Consider the following 19,269-nt stretch of genomic DNA (forward strand, 5'->3'; position numbering starts at 1 on the left):
AAAATCTTTCCTTTGGAAACACATTGACCTTGTAGACCCTTTACAGCCTACTGTTTATGCTCCATTGGAAATTACTTATGAGTCCCAAACATCGTTGGGATTCACCAATTTTATTTCATCTCATATAATCTCTTATCATTTAGACAAACAAACACTTCTCAAAGCTCGATTGAGCGCTTTAAATGAGGTGGGATCAACCTCCATTTGAACTTCACCAACATAGACTTTATAGTAATCGGAAGTATCTGATTTTCTCATTCCTTGAGACCATATGTACCTCAGGTACTAGCACTTCTTTCATATGGGGTTGTTGTTGCTCTGTCATTGCCAAGAGGCAAATTAATTCTGTAGTCTTTCATTTCCAAGAGACAATAGAATTTACAGGGACTTGTATCACAAGATCCATGTTTACTCATTCATCCTTTATAGAGCTAACAACAAGTGTTGTATAGGTCATACAACATGCTCCCCCAGATTACTCCATCTTCACTAAAAATGGCGTATCTTTAAACTTTATTTTTTGGGTTTATTCTATTAAAACTTTCTTCTTTCTGGCACTTTAAGCACCGTAGTATTCCTTAGTCTGCTTTCGGAACTGTAAAAGATCCAGAAATACAACTATTTCTTTTCTTTAGGGGTATTATTATGACCGTCGTACTCCCCCAGACGATCACATTCTTCATTAATGGATCACTTTAGATGCATAATGTGCATCACATTATCTAAAGTATAGGGGACTTTCATCATTCTTAATTTATTTCATATTTCTTTCTCCCCTCGAAATGTGGCAAGAATTTGTTTTTGCCACAATTTCGAAAACCATTCATAACTCTTGTGAATTGAGGAAACTTCGATTATCTATCTCATTCATTTGATTAATTCATACGAAATGAAGTTATCTGTTAACTGGTATGGGAGTCCTTTTTCCTCATTCCATTTCAGAAACTCAACAGAGTTCTTTATCATTAGTACTTTTGCAAGTCACACTTGCATATTATTCTTATCTTTAGGTTCGTCTGTAACTTTTATTCTCTTTGGATTTATTGAGTGCTCATAAGGTGTACGGTCGATACTAGGAAAGCATAATAGCTACTCCGTACTTTTCTCCCAGAGTGGGACACAGTAAATGCACATGAGTCATCATATCTTTCTCTTGTCATACAGGATAAGTCCTTTGCCAAAATTTCTCCTGCCATACAGGGTTTTTGACATAATACTATGTCAACTTTACCCAGTTACGCAGGCATTTTCCCAGACTTTTCCCGCCATGCGGGTTTTATCATAATCAACTTTTCCCGCTATGCGGGTAATTCCCTATAAGGGACATAAATGCAAGAATTGGCTCTTTTGACTGCATATTCAATCATCAAACTTAGAAATAAATCTGAACGCTCTTTGACACACATGCTTGATCCGACATTGGTCAAATTAAACACGCATGTTGCTTGTTTCATCTCAAATCATGTTGATTGAAAAATCTTCTTCATGGAGAGTACATGAAAGACATTAGTCAACCAAGACTCTCAATGATCTATCTCTTTTCTTTTGAAGCCATTCTTTAGAGAGAACATACTCCCTCACGTTATGACCTTTCTTGGTCATATTTCGGGTCACAAGTACCCAGCCATTCGCTTTGACGAATGAAAGCATGGAAAAATTTTAGTCTGAGAAAACTTAGCCAATAATCAACAATAATGAGCATAAAAATTAACCCTACGTTGGTCTGGTTAAAAAATATGCACATTAAACTTTTTGAAACTTTCCTTTTATATTCTAAATAACCGTTGTGGCAGAATTAGAATAAAACATCATCCTTCTACATTAAGTCCATATCACCGTTGGGCGGAAATGGAAATAATGCGTATAACTCATAAACAATGTGATGATAGTATTTCTATTAAACAACTTTGCTAAGAAATCATCATCATCAACAACTTTATTGCGGCGGAAACAAGAAATATACATTTCTCTAGCTCAAGAACATTTCTTGATCTTTATCTGTTCTCTAAAAATTGATCACTTTGATACAAAAATTATCAGAGATTTAAGCTTTGAACATAAGACTCATAGAATTATAGTACTGTTATCATCAACGTTGGTCAGAAAATAACAATACCATATTTTAACTTTAAAACAAATATCTTTCTTTTGTCATAGAGGAAGCTATCTGAATATGATTTCACCCACAGGGGAAAACATTGCTAAGAACAGTTCTTCCAATTAAATTTTCGCGTTGGTTCCAATTTGATTGGAGGATAAAACTTTTTCTTTGCGGCGGAAACTTTACAATATTCTATTCAGAACCAATTCTATACTCTTTTACTCTCTACGCAATTTTAACCGGTTTGTTCAAAATTGCATTAGAGAAGCAACAATTTAATCTTTCACTATAGTTCTATTCACTTTTAAAAGAGCACTTTTATTTTTATTTGCAGCGGAAAAACATGAATAAAAAATCATGAACTTTTTTACTTTTATTTTTTAGAGCCATTTCTTTTATTTTTCTATTCTCTAAACAGATTTTTCATTGGATAAATCGGAATAGAAAAAAGAATTGCAACTGTATATTTTTTTTGTTAACAATAGTAACTTTTCAGAAAATTTTCTATTTATTTTTTCAGAAACTTTTATATTTTCTGAAAAACAAACAAAAAAAATAGCAGCAGTGCAGCCTAGCGCGCGCGGCCCGCTGCGGAAGCCAGCCGGCCCATGGCCTGCTCGGCGTGCCGCGCCTCGCAAGCCAGCCTGGCCTCGGCCTGGTCCGCCACCACTTTCGGCCCAAACGGCCCAGTGTTGCGCTATGGTTTTGATCTGGACCATTAATGGAAATCCGACGGCTATCTGTGCGATTCGCCGGATCAAAATCAGCTGCGCCGCTCGACTGGGGCTGAACCCTAGTCCATTTTCTCCTCCCGCGCGCCGCTTATCCTCTCGCTCGCAGCGCTCTCTCTGGCCGTCCGGCCACCGCGAGCCTCCATGCCGGCCGCCGGTGACGGCGTCCACCACCGCCCTCCCCCCTCTGCTTCTCATTCCGCCGCGGCGGATCTGCCTAGCGGTTTGGTCGCCCAGCCGGCGACGGCGTCAGACGCCACCGCAGCGCGCGAGCCTGCTCTTGTTCCCCCTCCTCTCTTTGTCCATCCAACGCCCCCTTTTTGCAGAGAGAACAAGGCGCAGCTGCGCCCGCTCCTCCTCTGCCTTGCTTTGAAGACGACGACGGTGGAGCACTCGGAGGTGGCGCCGTTGCCATCCCCTTCGCTGGCTGCGCGTTCGCCTTGCGGTGAGCGCGTCGCCGTCGAACGGTTTGGCCGCGGTACCCTTTGCCCCGGTCGGGGTGGTTCTTCATCCGACGCCTCGGCATGCCGATGTGCGTCGTGATCGAGAGGAACGGCACGTCCTTGCGGCGGCGCAACTTTTTCGACAAGGAGTTATTTTCCCTCTTTCTCTGTTAAGAGTTAGGGTTCTTGGGGGGATCTTTTTTCTGTGATTTCTTTGTACCGAAAATAATCTAGATCCTAGCCTTGTCTGATACCATTGATAGATGTTGTTGATCACTAGGCTAGATTAGATCGGTGGTCCTACCTTCTCCTTGTGGCTCGAGGAGCTCCTGGTGCTGGTGATGGCAGAGAATAGTGGTGGCGGTGCTTCCCGTCAGCACTGCACTAACCCTAGATTGGTAGGGGATGTAGGTGGGGTGTACGGCGTCGCTATGAACCTCGTGTTCTCATGTTGCGAGTCGCCCACCCACCTCTTTATATATGTGCAGGTGACAGTGGCCCGTCGCTACGAACCTCGTGTTCTCGTGTTGCCCACCCACCTCTTTATATATGTGCAGGTGACAGTGGCCTGTCAACCATAGTGGGTTGAGCGCCCCCGATTGGGGCGCGGATCTAAGGGCCCGGTGGGCCGTTGGGCCCGCACGGTGGAGACCATCCTAACACTGTGATGACCCACAAGGCGGTGCTACGACGGCGTGCTGCGTGCTGTGTGAGAGCTGCATGTGGCCGCCCCTCTTTGTTGTGAACAAACACAATTAGCAGAAGACGATGACTGAGCTGTGGACTTGTGGGTGTGGGAGCTCGAACGGATGGCTGCGATTGCACCCATTCAACGGCTGACTAGGCGGATGTTTTGTCGCTGCATGGCATCCGGATGGCGCCTATCGGCCGCCAAGGCGCAAAATTGATGGTTTTTTGTGCTCTAGCACAAATGTGGTATCAAGTTGTTACCCTAACCTCAACTGTGGTGATTTTGCGTAAAATAACTCGTTTGCAGCGGTTGCTGCTCTGGTGACAATGCTATTTTACATTGTATAGAGATTCTGTGTCAACTAATTCGGATGGGAGGGAGTACTAAGTTTATTTATTGTTGTAGGTCATATCAGAAATTTTTTACGAACTTGGTCAAAGGTAAGCAAGTTTGATTTGGATAAATATAGGACTTCAACTATTTTGGAACGAAGGGAGCGATAGAGCTGTGTAATGGATTAACGGTACATTCCATGGTAACCAAACAAGACTGAAATTTCTTCCATGCCATTTAAACTAACAGTGTTATTACATTACGTTCTGTTTTACAAACTTAAGAACCAAATACGTCCTAAATGCCAACGGTATTACATTGGTTGCAAGGCTCCAAGACAATTAACTTAGCCGTGGAGGGAACTTTTCCTGCGATGTAAGCACGGATAGCCTCGAGTGCTTTAGGGGCTTCCACAAGAGTGGCCTTCCTTACAACTGAGCATTTGCTAAATCTTTTGTCAGAACACTTCAACCCACCATGAGTTATGTCGAGTGTGAGGCACTCGAGCGATGGTGTATTCTCAAGAATATGACATGTGAGCTTAACCAGAAGCTTAGAGGAGCAGAAACTAGTGATCTTCACATGCCTCAGATTGCCGTAGCAGTGTCCCGGAGTCCGCTCCAAATGTGAGGGATCTTCAAAGATGGAGTCATGCTTCTGGCGTCTCCTTGATGCCTGCAGATGGAAAAACAACACGCTTGAATTCATGGCTCTAAATGGTACAGTCACTAATAATTATCTCAGGCAGGGCCAACAGTTGCTTACGTTTAGGCAGAAAGTCTCCAGGCAAGGAGACGCGTCAAGAAACGAAACCAACGAGAAAATATCATAGGTCGTGGCGATGGTCCATCCAGTTATTGTCAAATATTTGAGGTGGAGGAATTTGCTTGGTAGCATTGGTGTACTGATCATCTGCATAAAAATTCTGTAAGATTAACCCTCTTACAATATAATAACTGAAGCTATATGCATATCGCTAGCCCATAGACACCAGAGTTTTAGAGTATATACCTCACCAGTCGAAACTATGTTAAGAGTTTCAAGATTTGGCGTACTTGACGGGAGCATGGCACGAGCATAATGAAGAACACAGGAATGTGATATGAAAATTGTCTTCACCTGCGATGATTCTCCAAGAAATAGCTGTACCTGTTCACCAACAAAGTGAAAACTGGAGATATTTGGGGCTTTGCTTTCAATCACTTGCAGCATGGAACACTGGGACACCTTCAGATAGCTGAGGCACTTCAGCCGGGCAGGTATCTTTATGGAAATTATCTCACTGCAACTGGTGAGTTCCAATCGCTCCAAAGCAACAGAACTGGATAGAAGGAACCCCAGCTCAGCGCTCTCGATGTTCACGCAACACAGATACAGACTGGTCAGGCTTCTCATGCAACCGAATCCTGCTGTGGGGCGGAAGGCGCAACCTACAAGGTGTAGCTCACGAATGGTGTTTCCACTGCCATTAGATAAAAGTGGGCATGGAAAGTTGTAGATTGCCTTTTTTGATAAATGATCACTTTTTGAATGCAGTATGAGGCTGAGTTCTTCTATGCCTGGTGTAACAGCAATCTGGAGCCAACCATCGAGACAGTAGCTGGTGTTGGCATTGTAAGGACCATAGAATCCAAGGCTGAGTGTCTTCACACCGGTGCCTGAGTGGTTTCTCAGAATGTGGTCAACTCTGCTGTTGTAATCTCCTGCTGTTTTTCTCTGTGTACGTGCATTTTCCATGTAGTCCATCACTTCTCTTTTTCTGGACCATGCAGGAGGACCGTAGCCCAGTGTTTCCTTACTGAAGGTGAGGTTAGGATGGCAACTCCACGAACTTCGAAACGCGCGAGAAACACAAGCAGCACGCGCAGCATCTTTCAGTGGCAGAAAGTAGCATATATGACGCCAGATATCCTGCAAGCATAAGTAGAAAAGTTCAAGATTTGAATTGCAGAAGCAAAAGGTATTAAATACTAGATAAAACCTTTGTGTCTATGTCAGACTATAGTTTTCACTTCCAGTGAAATATTTACCTTTAGATCAAAATATTTCAGTTTTACACAAGAATTTAAATATTTTTAAAATATTTTCAGATATATTTTTGAATTTCAAGTGAATGTTTCAGTCCTTTGGCCAAAATGCAAACCAAAATCATTGAAATTCACTGAAATTTAGTAATTTCGGTAGGTGCCGAAATATTTCTGAAACTGAAATTTAAAAACCACTCAAACACAACATCGTAAACGGTGCAGATTCGTGTCCAGGACATGCCTAAAATTTTCCATGTAAGAAGAAGAAAACACTTTTGGCTTCAGACACGGCTGGACTCGGTAGGAGCATGTGAGAAAGTGACCGCAGATTTAAAGCACATTTGCTTCAGATATCCAAGGTTGGGATCAGTGTTTGCACATGTGACAGATCCTAGGATTGTACAATTTGTTGCTGTATTTGAGCGGTGCTTACATGCTTATTATGATAAATTTAATCTTGTTCTCAAATTGAGCATTCTCTACTCCTTGCAATGATACAGATGGATCTCAAGTTAAAGCACACTTGCATAAGATATCCGAGATTGTTTGGCATCTTGGAGAACTAGTTGCTGCATTTCAGCGATGTTTATATGCCTATCCTAGACTGAAGTTTAGTATACAACTCATGCTGAGCATTGTCTACTAGGTCATCCTAGTATATTTAACATCGTTCACCTTCTTTGATGCAGAAGAACTATGGTAAATCGGTAATATCAAAGCATAGGATGGCTTTCTTATCGCAGTTAGCACAAGTATATTGAACACACATTATATCAATTATGTTACAATCTAGTAGCAGTGGGAATACTGGGTAGCTCAATGATGGTAGAACACATGGTCATCGTTACCTCCGGAAGGTGTGAGCCTGAATATCTTAACTTGTTGCCAATTTGAGAAGCATCCACTTGTGAGCGCTTTTCTTCAGCAAATGAACCAATTGATGCATCTGCAACAGGTCATCGTTATGGTAAGTAGACACAACAAGCACATCTCCTGCATGATTCAGAAAAAAATGGCATATGCAGATAAAATAAGGAAGGCAGTGGCTTACGGCTGCCTTGGATTTGCCGGCGGCGAGGATCCATGGGTCCACACCAAAATTCCTCTCTTTGCCGCTCTGCCTCCGCCTCTCTGACTCTCAAGCCCTTTATTTATCAGGAATCTATTTGCGCCCAACCTGATCGGATTTTTCCTTTTTTTGAGGCAAACCTGATCGGATTCGACTCCAACAATAACAATACGAGGAGGCCCCGAAGGGAATCATCGTGTGACGCCGGGCCTCCACTGTCCCCCGGGGGGCCCTGGAAAGCGGAACCTTCTCATAAGAAACTCTCTCGCATGGGCCATTGGGCCACCAGGAGATGTTGCTCCGATATTTCACCCGTTTCTCAAAAAATAAAAAAAATAAACCACCCACATATTCGCCCTCTAATCAAATAACTGACTGGACTTGGGGTGCCCTTTACAAAATTCACTCTCACTTCCCTCACGTGGTGACAAGTGACATACTGCATGTGTGACACCTGTCGCAATCCGAAAGTTTTGTGGGTTTTTTCATTCATTCATTTTTTTTCAAAGCATTCATCTCTTGAAGCGTGCGTGCGAATCACGAACTGTTTTAACTGTTGTGTTTCTTCCGTTGAGATTTCAAAACTAGATCCTATGTTAATATGTTTGACTGATTTAAAAAATATATAGATAGGAAAACATAAAAAAAGAATGTCAGAGAAAAAATAAAAAAAAGACATAAAAAATGAATAAAAATAAAACTAGAAAAACAAAAAACAAAAAACACAAACCCAAAAAAACAAAAACCAGAAGCACATATGTGCTTATCACTTTTTTTTGGAAGCACACGTGTGCTTTTCACTTTTTGGAAAGCACAGATCTGCTTTTCACTTCCTGAAAAGCAAGCACACCTATATTTTTTGCCTCAATGAGAAAAAGGAAAAAATGCCCCAAAACCTAGGAAAACCCAAGCAAAATATAGAAACGCGCCCCAAAAAACCGAAAACGTGTGCAAAATATATATGTTCCCATGAGGTGCGCCGACAGTTGGCCATAAGGCGCACCACATGACTTGTTGGGGGCACCTCCCGTGGTGCCGACCGTACGGCGTATATACTTTTTTATAGTAAACTACTCTTCTTCACTTATCTCCCCTCCTCCTCTGTCTTAAGGTGTCATGTGTCGCCATTGGACATCACAAAGATATAAAAGAGAGAGATGGATCTTCGGTCCTGGTGACCCACGTGAACCTCCTTGCTGGCTGTTTATTTTTTCAACTCAGCTGCCCGATTTTCTATGGAGGGAAGATCAAACGGCGGACGAAGTGCCCTGGACGATCAAACGGTGAACCATGTGTTCGTATCTATTATTAAAAACAGATCGTTCGCCAATCAACTTTTATTTTTTTAAGAGACTAAGGGAGTATTACTCCTTCCGTTTCAGAATATAGTGCATATGAATTATTTTTTAAGTCAAACTTTACAACTTTGATCAAGTTTATAGAGAAAACTATTTATATCTATAATATCAAATATATAAAATATGAAACTACATGTTATAATGAATCTAATGATATATGTTTGGCATTATAAATGTTAATGTTTTTCTTCGTACACTTGATCAAAGTTTGTGAGGTTTGAATTTTCAAAAAAATTATATGCACTACATTATAAAACAGAGGGAGTAGTGGTTTGTGGAAGCTGAATCTGAGACAATGCTGGTACCCTGTTTATGTTAACCTTAATTTGAACAGAAAAATGAATGGATTATCTTTGACATTTTTTCCGATAAGGGGATATATTAATATCGCAAAAATACCAATTACACCTAGTCTCTGCACCAACAAGATGTACAAAGACATTAAGGATGCACAAAGCCAAAAAAATAAAAAATAAAGAAAAAGAAAACAAAGACCCCGTCACGGTGATTGAAACTGCAACAACAGCACTCTAACCACCAACGAAGATAACACCCGGGCCACAAAAGAGATTCTCTAAAAGCAACACCTTCAAGAAGGAAACAATGCACAGACATTGTCGTCGCGTGATCAAAGATCTTGGGTTTTCACCTGGAGAGAGCCCGAGTTCACAAAAACAATGGCTACAACAAGACCATTGCCAGGTACAGCCAATGAAGGCCAGACCTTGGGCTTTCACCCTGGAAATCAAGGCTCGGCACTCAAGGGGCACCATAAAAAATGTAGTCCACTAGTGTTGCCACCCCCTCTTGCCAAGGCTGCAGCTGCAAGTCACCAAACACCTGACACATAGGAAGAACCTGTGCCGCCAGTCTTCATCGCAACTAAAAACACCTCTCCGCCATTTCAAACCTCTGATCGCAGCCGCCATGACATTCTCCACCTCTATCAATACCATAGAAATCTATATTTAGACATATCACATGGCACCAGTAAGAACGCAAAACTTCACGCCATGCCCTCATGAAGCCTCATTGGCCGAAGATAAGGGCGCGTACGACCGGATCGAATCTGATCTAGATATCCTGTAGCATCATGCGCCAATCAGTAGAAATCTCTGAGGGGAAGGCCGGAACTCGTCGGCGTCCAAACCGGGGAGGCCGACATGAAGCAGATCAATGACTTGGCGCTTGAAGATCAGCAAGTGCAAACCACCTTTAGATGCAAGACCAGCAAGCCCCACGCCACCGGTCAACTCCCTGCCAGATTGGCCGTCGAGAAGAAGGCGGCCCCGCGCGTCCGCGTTGGCCCCGATCGGCCGGGATGCCCAGATTAGATCGGAGCACCACGTCCGCCGGCGGCACGCCAGCACATCAGGCCGTGGCCATAACGGCCGCGCCGCCTTGCACCCCAGCCAGCACCCCACCATCAGCAAAAATGGTTTATCTCGTTGCGGTTGTTTTGCATGCATTGTCATTTTCCGAGTCATAACCGGGCTATCTAATCTTCCGATATCTTCTCGACCACTGTCCAAAAATTCATTTACCACCGAAGAATCCAGAACTTCATCCATCTGCGTAAGAATACAAGGAGCATATTTTCCTGCAAGTAGTCAAACCAAGACCATATAGTTGACAAGCAAAGTTACGCACTCAAACAAACTGGCTATCAGAAACAGCATGCACGATTCCCTCCAACCAGAGGTTGCAGCACAACCATCCCCTGAGGTCCAAGCAACGCAATGTTTCTTCTTTGTTTGCTACTAGAGGCTAACCGCGCTTCGCCGCGCCGTTCTTCACTCGTGAAATCAACTTTTTTATATCTATAGATTATTGTGATCAATTGTTTTGTTTTGATTTTATCAGTATTGGCTTTGTGTTTTATTTTTTTATTGGTGTTGTTTTTTCGTTCGTACATCATGTTGGGTTGTTGTTGTGGTATTTTTTTTTCAAGAGAAGAGAAGAGTTATTTGATGCGTGATTGTGAAGTATTTACACATTTTGGCCTTGGTGTCAGCCCGGTGATGACTGTTTAAGCTTCTTGGGAGTTCTTATTTCACGCTAAACCGATGAAATTGTTATTGTGATTTTCTTCGCTCACCCCATGCTAGCTCAGAAAAACCGCCTATTTTTTTATTTGAAAAGGTTAGATAAATTAAATGATGTTTAAGGAACTTTAAAAACATTATGAATTTTCAAAATCATGAACTTTAGAAACATTCATGAATTTAAAGTATATTCATGGTTTCAAAAATGTTTGCAAAATAAAAAGTTCTCAAATTAAAAAATGTTCACAAACTTTAAATGACCGTGAAATTTAAAAATATCCACAAATACCATGAATTTAAAGTATATTCATGGTTTAAATTTTTTTTGCAAAATAAAAAGATTTCAAATTTTAAAAATGTTCACAAACTTTAAATGAACGTACAATTTAAAAATATTCAAAATTTAATCAATATTAACTAATCTGATTTTTATAAAAAATATGTTTATGTTTTTTAAAGTGCACAAATTTTATAAGTGCTCATAAATTAAAACATGAAAAAAAAAGAGAAAAATAAAATAAAATAAAACAACACACACTTACGCGTGGGGCCCTAGTGACCCCACAACCCTCGAAGCACCAGAGTGCTTCAATTCGAGGGAGTTATCTCTATAGATAGATACTGGTCTGGTAGTACGAGTTGTTGGAAATATGCCCTAGAGGCAATAATAAAATGGTTATTATTATATTTCCTTGTTCATGATAATTGTCTATTGTTCATGCTATAATAGTGTTATCCGGAAATCGTAATACATGTGTGAATACATAGACCACAACATGTCCCTAGTGAGCCTCTAGTTGACTAGCTCGTTGATCAACAGATAGTCATGGTTTCCTGACTATGGACATTGGATGTCATTGATAACGGGATCACATCATTAGGAGAATGATGTGATGGACAAGACCCAATCCTAAGCATAGCACAAGATCGTGTAGTTCGTTTGCTAGAGCTTTTCCAAATGTCAAGTATCATTTCCTTAGACCATGAGATTGTGCAACTCCCGGATACCATAGGAGTGCTTTGGGTGTGCCAAACGTCACAACGTAACTGGGTGGCTATAAAGGTGCACTACGGGTATCTCCGAAAGTGTCTGTTGGGTTGGCACGAATCGAGACTGGGATTTGTCACTCCGTATGACGGAGAGGTATCTCTGGGCCCACTGGGTAATGCATCATCATAATGAGCTCAATGTGACCAAGTGTTTGGTCACGGGATCATGCATTATGGTACGAGTAAAGTGACTTGCCGGTAACGAGATTGAACAAGGTATTGGGATACCGACGATCGAATCTCGGGCAAGTAACGTACCGATTGACAAAGGGAATTGTATACGGGATTGATTGAATCCTCGACATCGTGGTTCATCCGATGAGATCATCGTGGAACGTGTGGGAGCCAACATGGGTATCTAGATCCCGGTGTTGGTTATTGACCGGAGAGTCGTCTCGGTCATGTCTGCATGTCTCCCAAACCCGTAGGGTCTACACACTTAAGGTTCGGTGACGCTAGGGTTGTAGAGATATTAGTATGCGGAAATCCGAAAGTTGTTCGGAGTCCCGGATGAGATCCCGGACGTCACGAGGAGTTCCGGAATGGTCCGGAGGTGAAGAATTACATATAGGAAGTCCAGTTTCGGCCACCGGGAAATTTTGGGGGGTCACCGGTATTGTACCGGGACCACCGGAAGGGTGCCGGGGGTCCACCGGGTGGGGCCACATATCCCGGAGGGCCCCATGGGCTGAAGTGGGGAAGGGAACCAGCCCCTGGTGGGCTGGTGCGCCCCCCTTGGGCCTCCCCTGCGCCTAGGGTTGGAAACCCTAGGGGTGGGGGGCGCCCCACTTGACTTGGGGGGCAAGTCCCCCCCTTGGCCGCCGCCCCCCCCCCCCCCCCCCCTTGAGATGGGATCTCTGGGGGCCGGCGCCCCCCCTGGACCCCTATATAAAGAGGGGGGAGGGAGGGCAGCCGCACCCAAGCCCCTGGCGCCTCCCTCTCCCTCCCGTGACACCTCTCCCTCTCGCTGAGCTTGGCGAAGCCCTGCCGAGATCCCCGCTACTTCCACCATCACGCCGTCGTGCTGCTGGATATCCATCAACCTCTCCTTCCCTCTTGCTGGATCAAAAAGGAGGAGACGTCTTCCCCAACCGTACGTGTGTTGAACGCGGATGTGCCGTCCATTCGGCGCTCGGTCATCGGTGATTTGGATCACGACGAGTACGACTCCATCAACCCCGTTCACTTGAACGCTTCCGCTCGCGATCTACAAGGGTATGTAGATGCACTCCTCTCTCTCGTTGCTAGATGACTCCATAGATTGATCTTGGTGATGCGTAGAAATTTTTTAATTTCTGCTACGATCCCCAACAGTGGCATCATGAGCTAGGTGTATGCGTAGTTTCTATGCACGAGTAGAACACAAACTTGTTGTGGGTGTAGATGTTGTCAATTTTCTTGCCACTACTAGTCTTATCTTGTTTCGGCGGCATCGTGGGATGAAGCGGCCCGGACCGACCTTACACGTACGCTTACGTGAGACAGGTTCCACCGACTGACATGCACTAGTTGCATAAGGTGGCTAGCGGGTGTCTGTCTCTCCCACTTTAGTCGGAACGGATTCGATGAAAAGGGTCCTTATGAAGGGTAAATAGAAATTGGCATATCACGTTGTGGTTTTGGCGTAGGTAAGAAACGTTCTTGCTAAGAAACCTATAGCAGCCACGTAAAAACTTGCAACAACAATTAGAGGACGTCTAACTTGTTTTTGCAGCACATGCCGTGTGATGTGATATGGCCAAAAGGATGTGATGAATGATATATGTGATGTATGAGATTGATCATGTTCTTGTAATAGGAATCACGACTTGCATGTCGATGAGCATGACAACCGGCAGGAGCCATAGGAGTTGTCTTAATTTATTTATGACCTACGTGTCAACATATAACGTCATGTGAATTACTTTACTTTATTGCTAAACCGTTAGCCATAGTAGTAGAAGTAATAAATGACGAGACAACTTCATGAAGACACGATGATGGAGATCATGATGATGGAGGTCATGGTGTCATGCCGGTGACGACGATGATCATGGCGCCCCGAAGATGGAGATCAAAAGGAGCAAAATGATATTGGCCATATCATGTCACTATTTGATTGCATGTGATGTTTATCATGTTTTACATCTTATTTGCTTAGAACGACGGTAGCTTAAATAAGATGATCCCTCGCAATAATTTCAAGAAAGTGTTCCCCTAACTGTGCACCGTTGCGAAGGTTCATTGTTTCGAAGCACCACGTGATGATCGGGTGTGATAGATTCTAACGTTCGAATACAGCGGGTGTAAGCCAGATTTACACACGCAATACACTTAGGTTGACTTGACGAGCCTAGCATGTACAGACATGGCCTCGGAACACGCAAGACCGAAAGGTCGAGCATGAGTCGTATAGAAGATACGATCAACATGAAGATGTTCACCGATGTTGACTAGTCCGTCTCACGTGATGATCGGACACGGCCTAGTTGACTCGGATCATGTTTCACTTAGATGACTAGAGGGATGTCTATCTGAGTGGGAGTTCATTGAATAATTTGATTAGATGAACTTACTTCTCATGAACTTAGTCTAAAATCTTTACAATATGTCTTGTAGATCAAATGGCCCACGCTAATGTTGCCCTCAACTTCAACGCGTTCCTAGAGAAAACCAAGCTGAAAGATGATGGCAGCAACTATACGGACTGGGTCCGGAACCTGAGGATCATCCTCATAGCTGCCAAGAAAGATTATGTCCTAGAAGCACCGCTAGGTGACGCACCCATCCCAGAGAACCAAGACGTTATGAACGCTTGGCAGCAGCGTGCTGATGATTACTCCCTCGTTCAGTGCGGCATGCTTTACAGCTTAGAACCGGGGCTCCAAAAGCGTTTTGAGCAACACAGAGCATATGAGATGTTCGAAGAGCTGAAAATGGTTTTCCAAGTTCATGCCCGGGTCGAGAGATATGAAGTCTCCGACAAGTTCTTCAGTTGTAAGATGGAGGAAAATAGTTCTGTCAGTGAGCACATACTCAAAATGTCTGGGTTACACAACCGCTTGTCTCAGCTGGGAGTTAATCTCCCGGATGACGCGGTCATTGACAGAATCCTTAAGTCGCTTCCACCGAGCTACAAGAGCTTTGTGATGAACTTCAATATGCAGGGAATGGAAAAGACCATTCCTGAGGTATATTCAATGCTGAAATCAGCGGAGGTGGAGATCAAAAAGGAACATCAAGTGTTGATGGTGAATAAAACCACTAAGTTCAAGAAAGGCAAGGGTAAGAAGAACTTAAAGAAGGACGACAAGGGAGTTTCCGCGCCCGGTAAGCCAGTTGCCGGGAAGAAGCCAAAGAATGGACCCAAGCCTGAGACTGAGTGCTTTTATTGCAAGGGAAGTGGTCACTGGAAGCGGAACTGCCCCAAGTACTTAGCGGACAAGAAGGCCGGAAACACCAAAGGTATATGTGATATACGTGTTATTGATGTGTACCTTACCAGCACTTGTAGTAGCTCCTGGGTATTTGATACCGGTGCAGTTGCTCATATTTGTAACTCAAAGCAGGAGCTGCGGAATAAACGGAGACTGGCAAAGGACGAGGTGACGATGCGCGTCGGGAATGGTTCCAAGGTCGATGTGATCGCCGTCGGCACGCTACCTCTACATTTACCTACGGGATTAGTTTTAAACCTCAATAATTGTTATTTAGTGCCAGCTTTGAGCATGAACATTGTATCTGGATCTCGTTTAATTCGAGATGGCTACTCATTTAAATCCGAGAATAATGGTTGTTCTATTTATTTGAGAGATATGTTTATGGTCATGCCCCGCTGGTCAATGGTTTATTCTTGATGAATCTCGAACGTGATGTTACACATATTCATAGTGTGAATACCAAAAGATGTAAGGTTGATAATGATAGTCCCACGTACTTGTGGCACTGCCGTCTTGGACACATTGGTGTCAAACGCATGAAGAAGCTCCATGTAGATGGACTTTTGGAGTCTCTTGATTACAAATCATTTGACACGTGCGAACCATGCCTCATGGGTAAGATGACCAAGACTCCGTTCTTCGGAACAATGGAGCGAGCAACCAACTTATTGGAAATCATACATACTGATGTGTGCGGTCCAATGAGTGTTGAGGCTCGCGGTGGCTATCGTTATGTTCTCACTCTCACTGATGACTTGAGTAGATATGGGTATGTCTACCTAATAAAACACAAGTCTGAGACCTTTGAAAAGTTCAAGGAATTTCAGAGTGAGGTTGAGAATCAACGTGACAGAAAAATAAAGTTCTTACGATCAGATCATGGAGGGGAATATTTGAGTCACGAATTTGGCACACACTTAAGGAAATGTGGAATAGTTTCACAAATCACGCCGCCTGGAACACCTCAGCGAAATGGTGTGTCCGAATGTCGTAATCGCACTCTATTGGATATGGTGCGATCTATGATGTCTCTTACCGATCTACCGCTCTCATTTTGGGGCTATGCTTTAGAGACTGCCGCATTCACTTTAAATAGGGCTCCGTCGAAATCCGTTGAGACGACACCGTATGAATTATGGTTTGGGAAGAAACCTAAGCTGTCGTTTCTAAAAGTTTGGGGATGCGATGCTTATGTCAAGAAAACTTCAACCTGAAAAGCTCGAACCCAAGTCGGAGAAATGCGTCTTCATAGGATACCCTAAGGAAACCATTGGGTATACCTTCTACCTCAGATCCGAAGGCAAGATCTTTGTTGCTAAGAACGGATCCTTTCTGGAGAAAGAGTTTCTCTCGAAAGAAGTAGGTGGGAGGAAGGTAGAGCTTGATGAAGTACTGCCTCTTGAAGTGGAAAGTAGCGCAGCTCAGGAAAATGTTCCTGTGGTGCATGCACCGACTAAAGAGGAAGTTAATGATGATGATGATCAAGGTACTTCGGATCAAGCTCCTACTGAACTTCGTAGGTCCACAAGGACACGTTCCGCGCCAGAGTGGTACGGCAACCCTGTCTTGGAAATCATGTTGTTAGACAACGGTGAACCTTCAAGCTATGAAGAAGCAATGGCGGGCCCAGATTCCGACAAATGGCTAGAAGCCATGAAATCCGAGATAGGATCCATGTATGAAAACGAAGTATGGACTTTGACTGACTTGCCCGATGATCGGCGAGCCATAGAAAATAAATGGATCTTTAAGAAGAAGACAGACGCGGATGGTAACGTGACCATCTATAAGGCTCGACTTGTCGCTAAGGGTTATCGACAAGTTCAAGGGGTTGACTACGATGAGACTTTCTCACCCGTAGCGAAGCTGAAATCCGTCCGAATCATGTTAGCAATTGCCGCATTCTATGATTATGAGATATGGCAAATGGACGTCAAAACGACATTCCTTAACGGATTTCTTAAGGAAGAATTGTATATGATGCAGCCGGAAGGTTTTGTCGATCCTAAGAAATGCTAACAAGGTATGCAAGCTCCAGCGCTCCATCTATGGGCTGGTGCAAGCATCTCGGAGTTGGAACATTCGATTTGATGAGATGATCAAAGCATTTGGGTTTACACAGACTTATGGAGAAGCCTGTGTTTACAAGAAAGCGAGTGGGAGCTCTGTAGCATTTCTCATATTATATGTGGATGACATACTGTTGATGGGAAATGATATAGAATTCTTGGGAAGCATAAAGGCCTACTTGAACAAGTGTTTTTCAATGAAGGACCTTGGAGAAGCTGATTATATATTAGGCATCAAGATCTATAGAGATAGACAAGATATTGAAGAAGTTCAATATGGATCAGTCCAAGAAGGGGTTCTTGCCTGTATTGCAAGGTGTGCAATTGAACACGGCTCAATGCCCGACCACGGCAGAAGATAGAAAAAAGATGAGTGTCGTCCCCTATGCCTCGGCCATAGGGTCTATTATGTATGCCATGCTGTGTACCAGACCTGATGTAAACCTTGCCGTAAGTTTGGTAGGAAGGTACCAAAGTAATCCCTGCATGGAACACTGGACAGCGGTCAAGAATATCCTGAAGTACCTGAAGAGGACTAAGGATATGTTTCTCGTTTATGCAGGTGACGAAGAGCTCATCGTAAAGGGTTACGTCGATGCTAGCTTCGACACAGATCTGGATGACTCTAAGTCACAAACCGGATACGTGTATGTTTTGAATGGTGGGGCAGTAAGCTGGTGCAGTTGCAAGCAAAGCGTTGTGGCGGGATCTACATGTGAAGCGGAATACATGGCGGCCTCAGAGGCAGCACAAGAAGCAATCTGGATGAAGGAGTTCATTACCGACCTAGGAGTTATTCCCAATGCGTCGGGCCCGATGACTCTCTTCTGTGACAACACTGGAGCTATTGCACTTGCCAAGGAGCCCAGGTTTCACAGGAAGACCAGGCATATCAAGCGTCGCTTCAACTCCATTCGTGAAAATGTTCAAAATGGAGACATAGGTATTTGTAAAGTACATACGGACCTGAATGTAGCAGATCCGTTGACTAAACCTCTCCCTAGAGCAAAACATGATCAACACCAGAACTCTATGGGTGTTCGATTCATCACAATGTAACTAGAAACTGTTGGAAATATGCCCTAGAGGCAATAATAAAATGGTTATAATTATATTTCCTTGTTCATGATAATTGTCTATTGTTCATGCTATAATTGTGTTATCCGAAAATCGTAATACATGTGTGAATACATAGACCACAACATGTCCCTAGTGAGCCTCTAGTTGACTAGCTCGTTGATCAACAGATAGTCATGGTTTCCTGACTATGGACATTGGATGTCATTGATAACGGGATCACATCATTAGGAGAATGATGTGATGGACAAGACCCAATCCTAAGCATAGCACAAGATCGTGTAGTTCGTTTGCTAGAGCTTTTCCAAATGTCAAGTATCATTTCCTTAGACCATGAGATTGTGCAACTCCCGGATACCATAGGAGTGCTTTGGGTGTGCCAAACGTCACAACGTAACTGGGTGGCTATAAAGGTGCACTACGGGTATCTCCAAAAGTGTTTGTTGGGTTGGCACGAATCGAGACTGGGATTTGTCACTCTGTATGACGGAGAGGTATCTCTGGGCCCACTCGGTAATGCATCATCATAATGAGCTCAATGTGACCAAGTGTTTGGTCACGGGATCATGCATTACGGTACGAGTAAAGTGACTTGCCGGTAACGAGATTGAACAAGGTATTGGGATACCGACGATCGAATCTCGGGCAAGTAACGTACCGATTGACAAAGGGAATTGTATACGGGATTGATTGAATCCTCGACATCGTGGTTCATCCGATGAGATCATCGTGGAACGTGTGGGAGCCAACATGGGTATCCAGATCCCGCTGTTGGTTATTGACCGAAGAGTCGTCTCGGTCATGTCTGCATGTCTCCCGAACCCGTAGGGTCTACACACTTAAGGTTCGGTGACGC

The 19,269-nt window shown here is 43.6% G+C and overlaps 1 protein-coding gene across 1 annotated transcript in view; it reads right to left on the reverse strand.

Moving 5' to 3' along the window:
• Positions 1–4,516: 4,516 nt before the first annotated feature.
• LOC109776100 (uncharacterized) overlaps positions 4,517–19,269 on the reverse strand; it is a 109,777-nt gene continuing 95,024 nt past the window's right edge. The window contains exons 3-5 of the mRNA XM_073500495.1: positions 5,311–6,210; positions 5,065–5,211; positions 4,517–4,974 (exon numbers count right to left, since the gene is read on the reverse strand). Of these exons, the coding sequence (XP_073356596.1) occupies positions 4,597–4,974; positions 5,065–5,211; positions 5,311–6,210 (1,425 nt within the window). The 3' untranslated portion in view covers positions 4,517–4,596. The remainder of the gene's footprint in view (positions 4,975–5,064; positions 5,212–5,310; positions 6,211–19,269) is intronic.

This window comes from Aegilops tauschii, chromosome 5 (genome assembly GCF_002575655.3).
Source record: "Aegilops tauschii subsp. strangulata cultivar AL8/78 chromosome 5, Aet v6.0, whole genome shotgun sequence".
Taxonomy (NCBI): Eukaryota; Viridiplantae; Streptophyta; class Magnoliopsida; order Poales; family Poaceae; genus Aegilops; species Aegilops tauschii.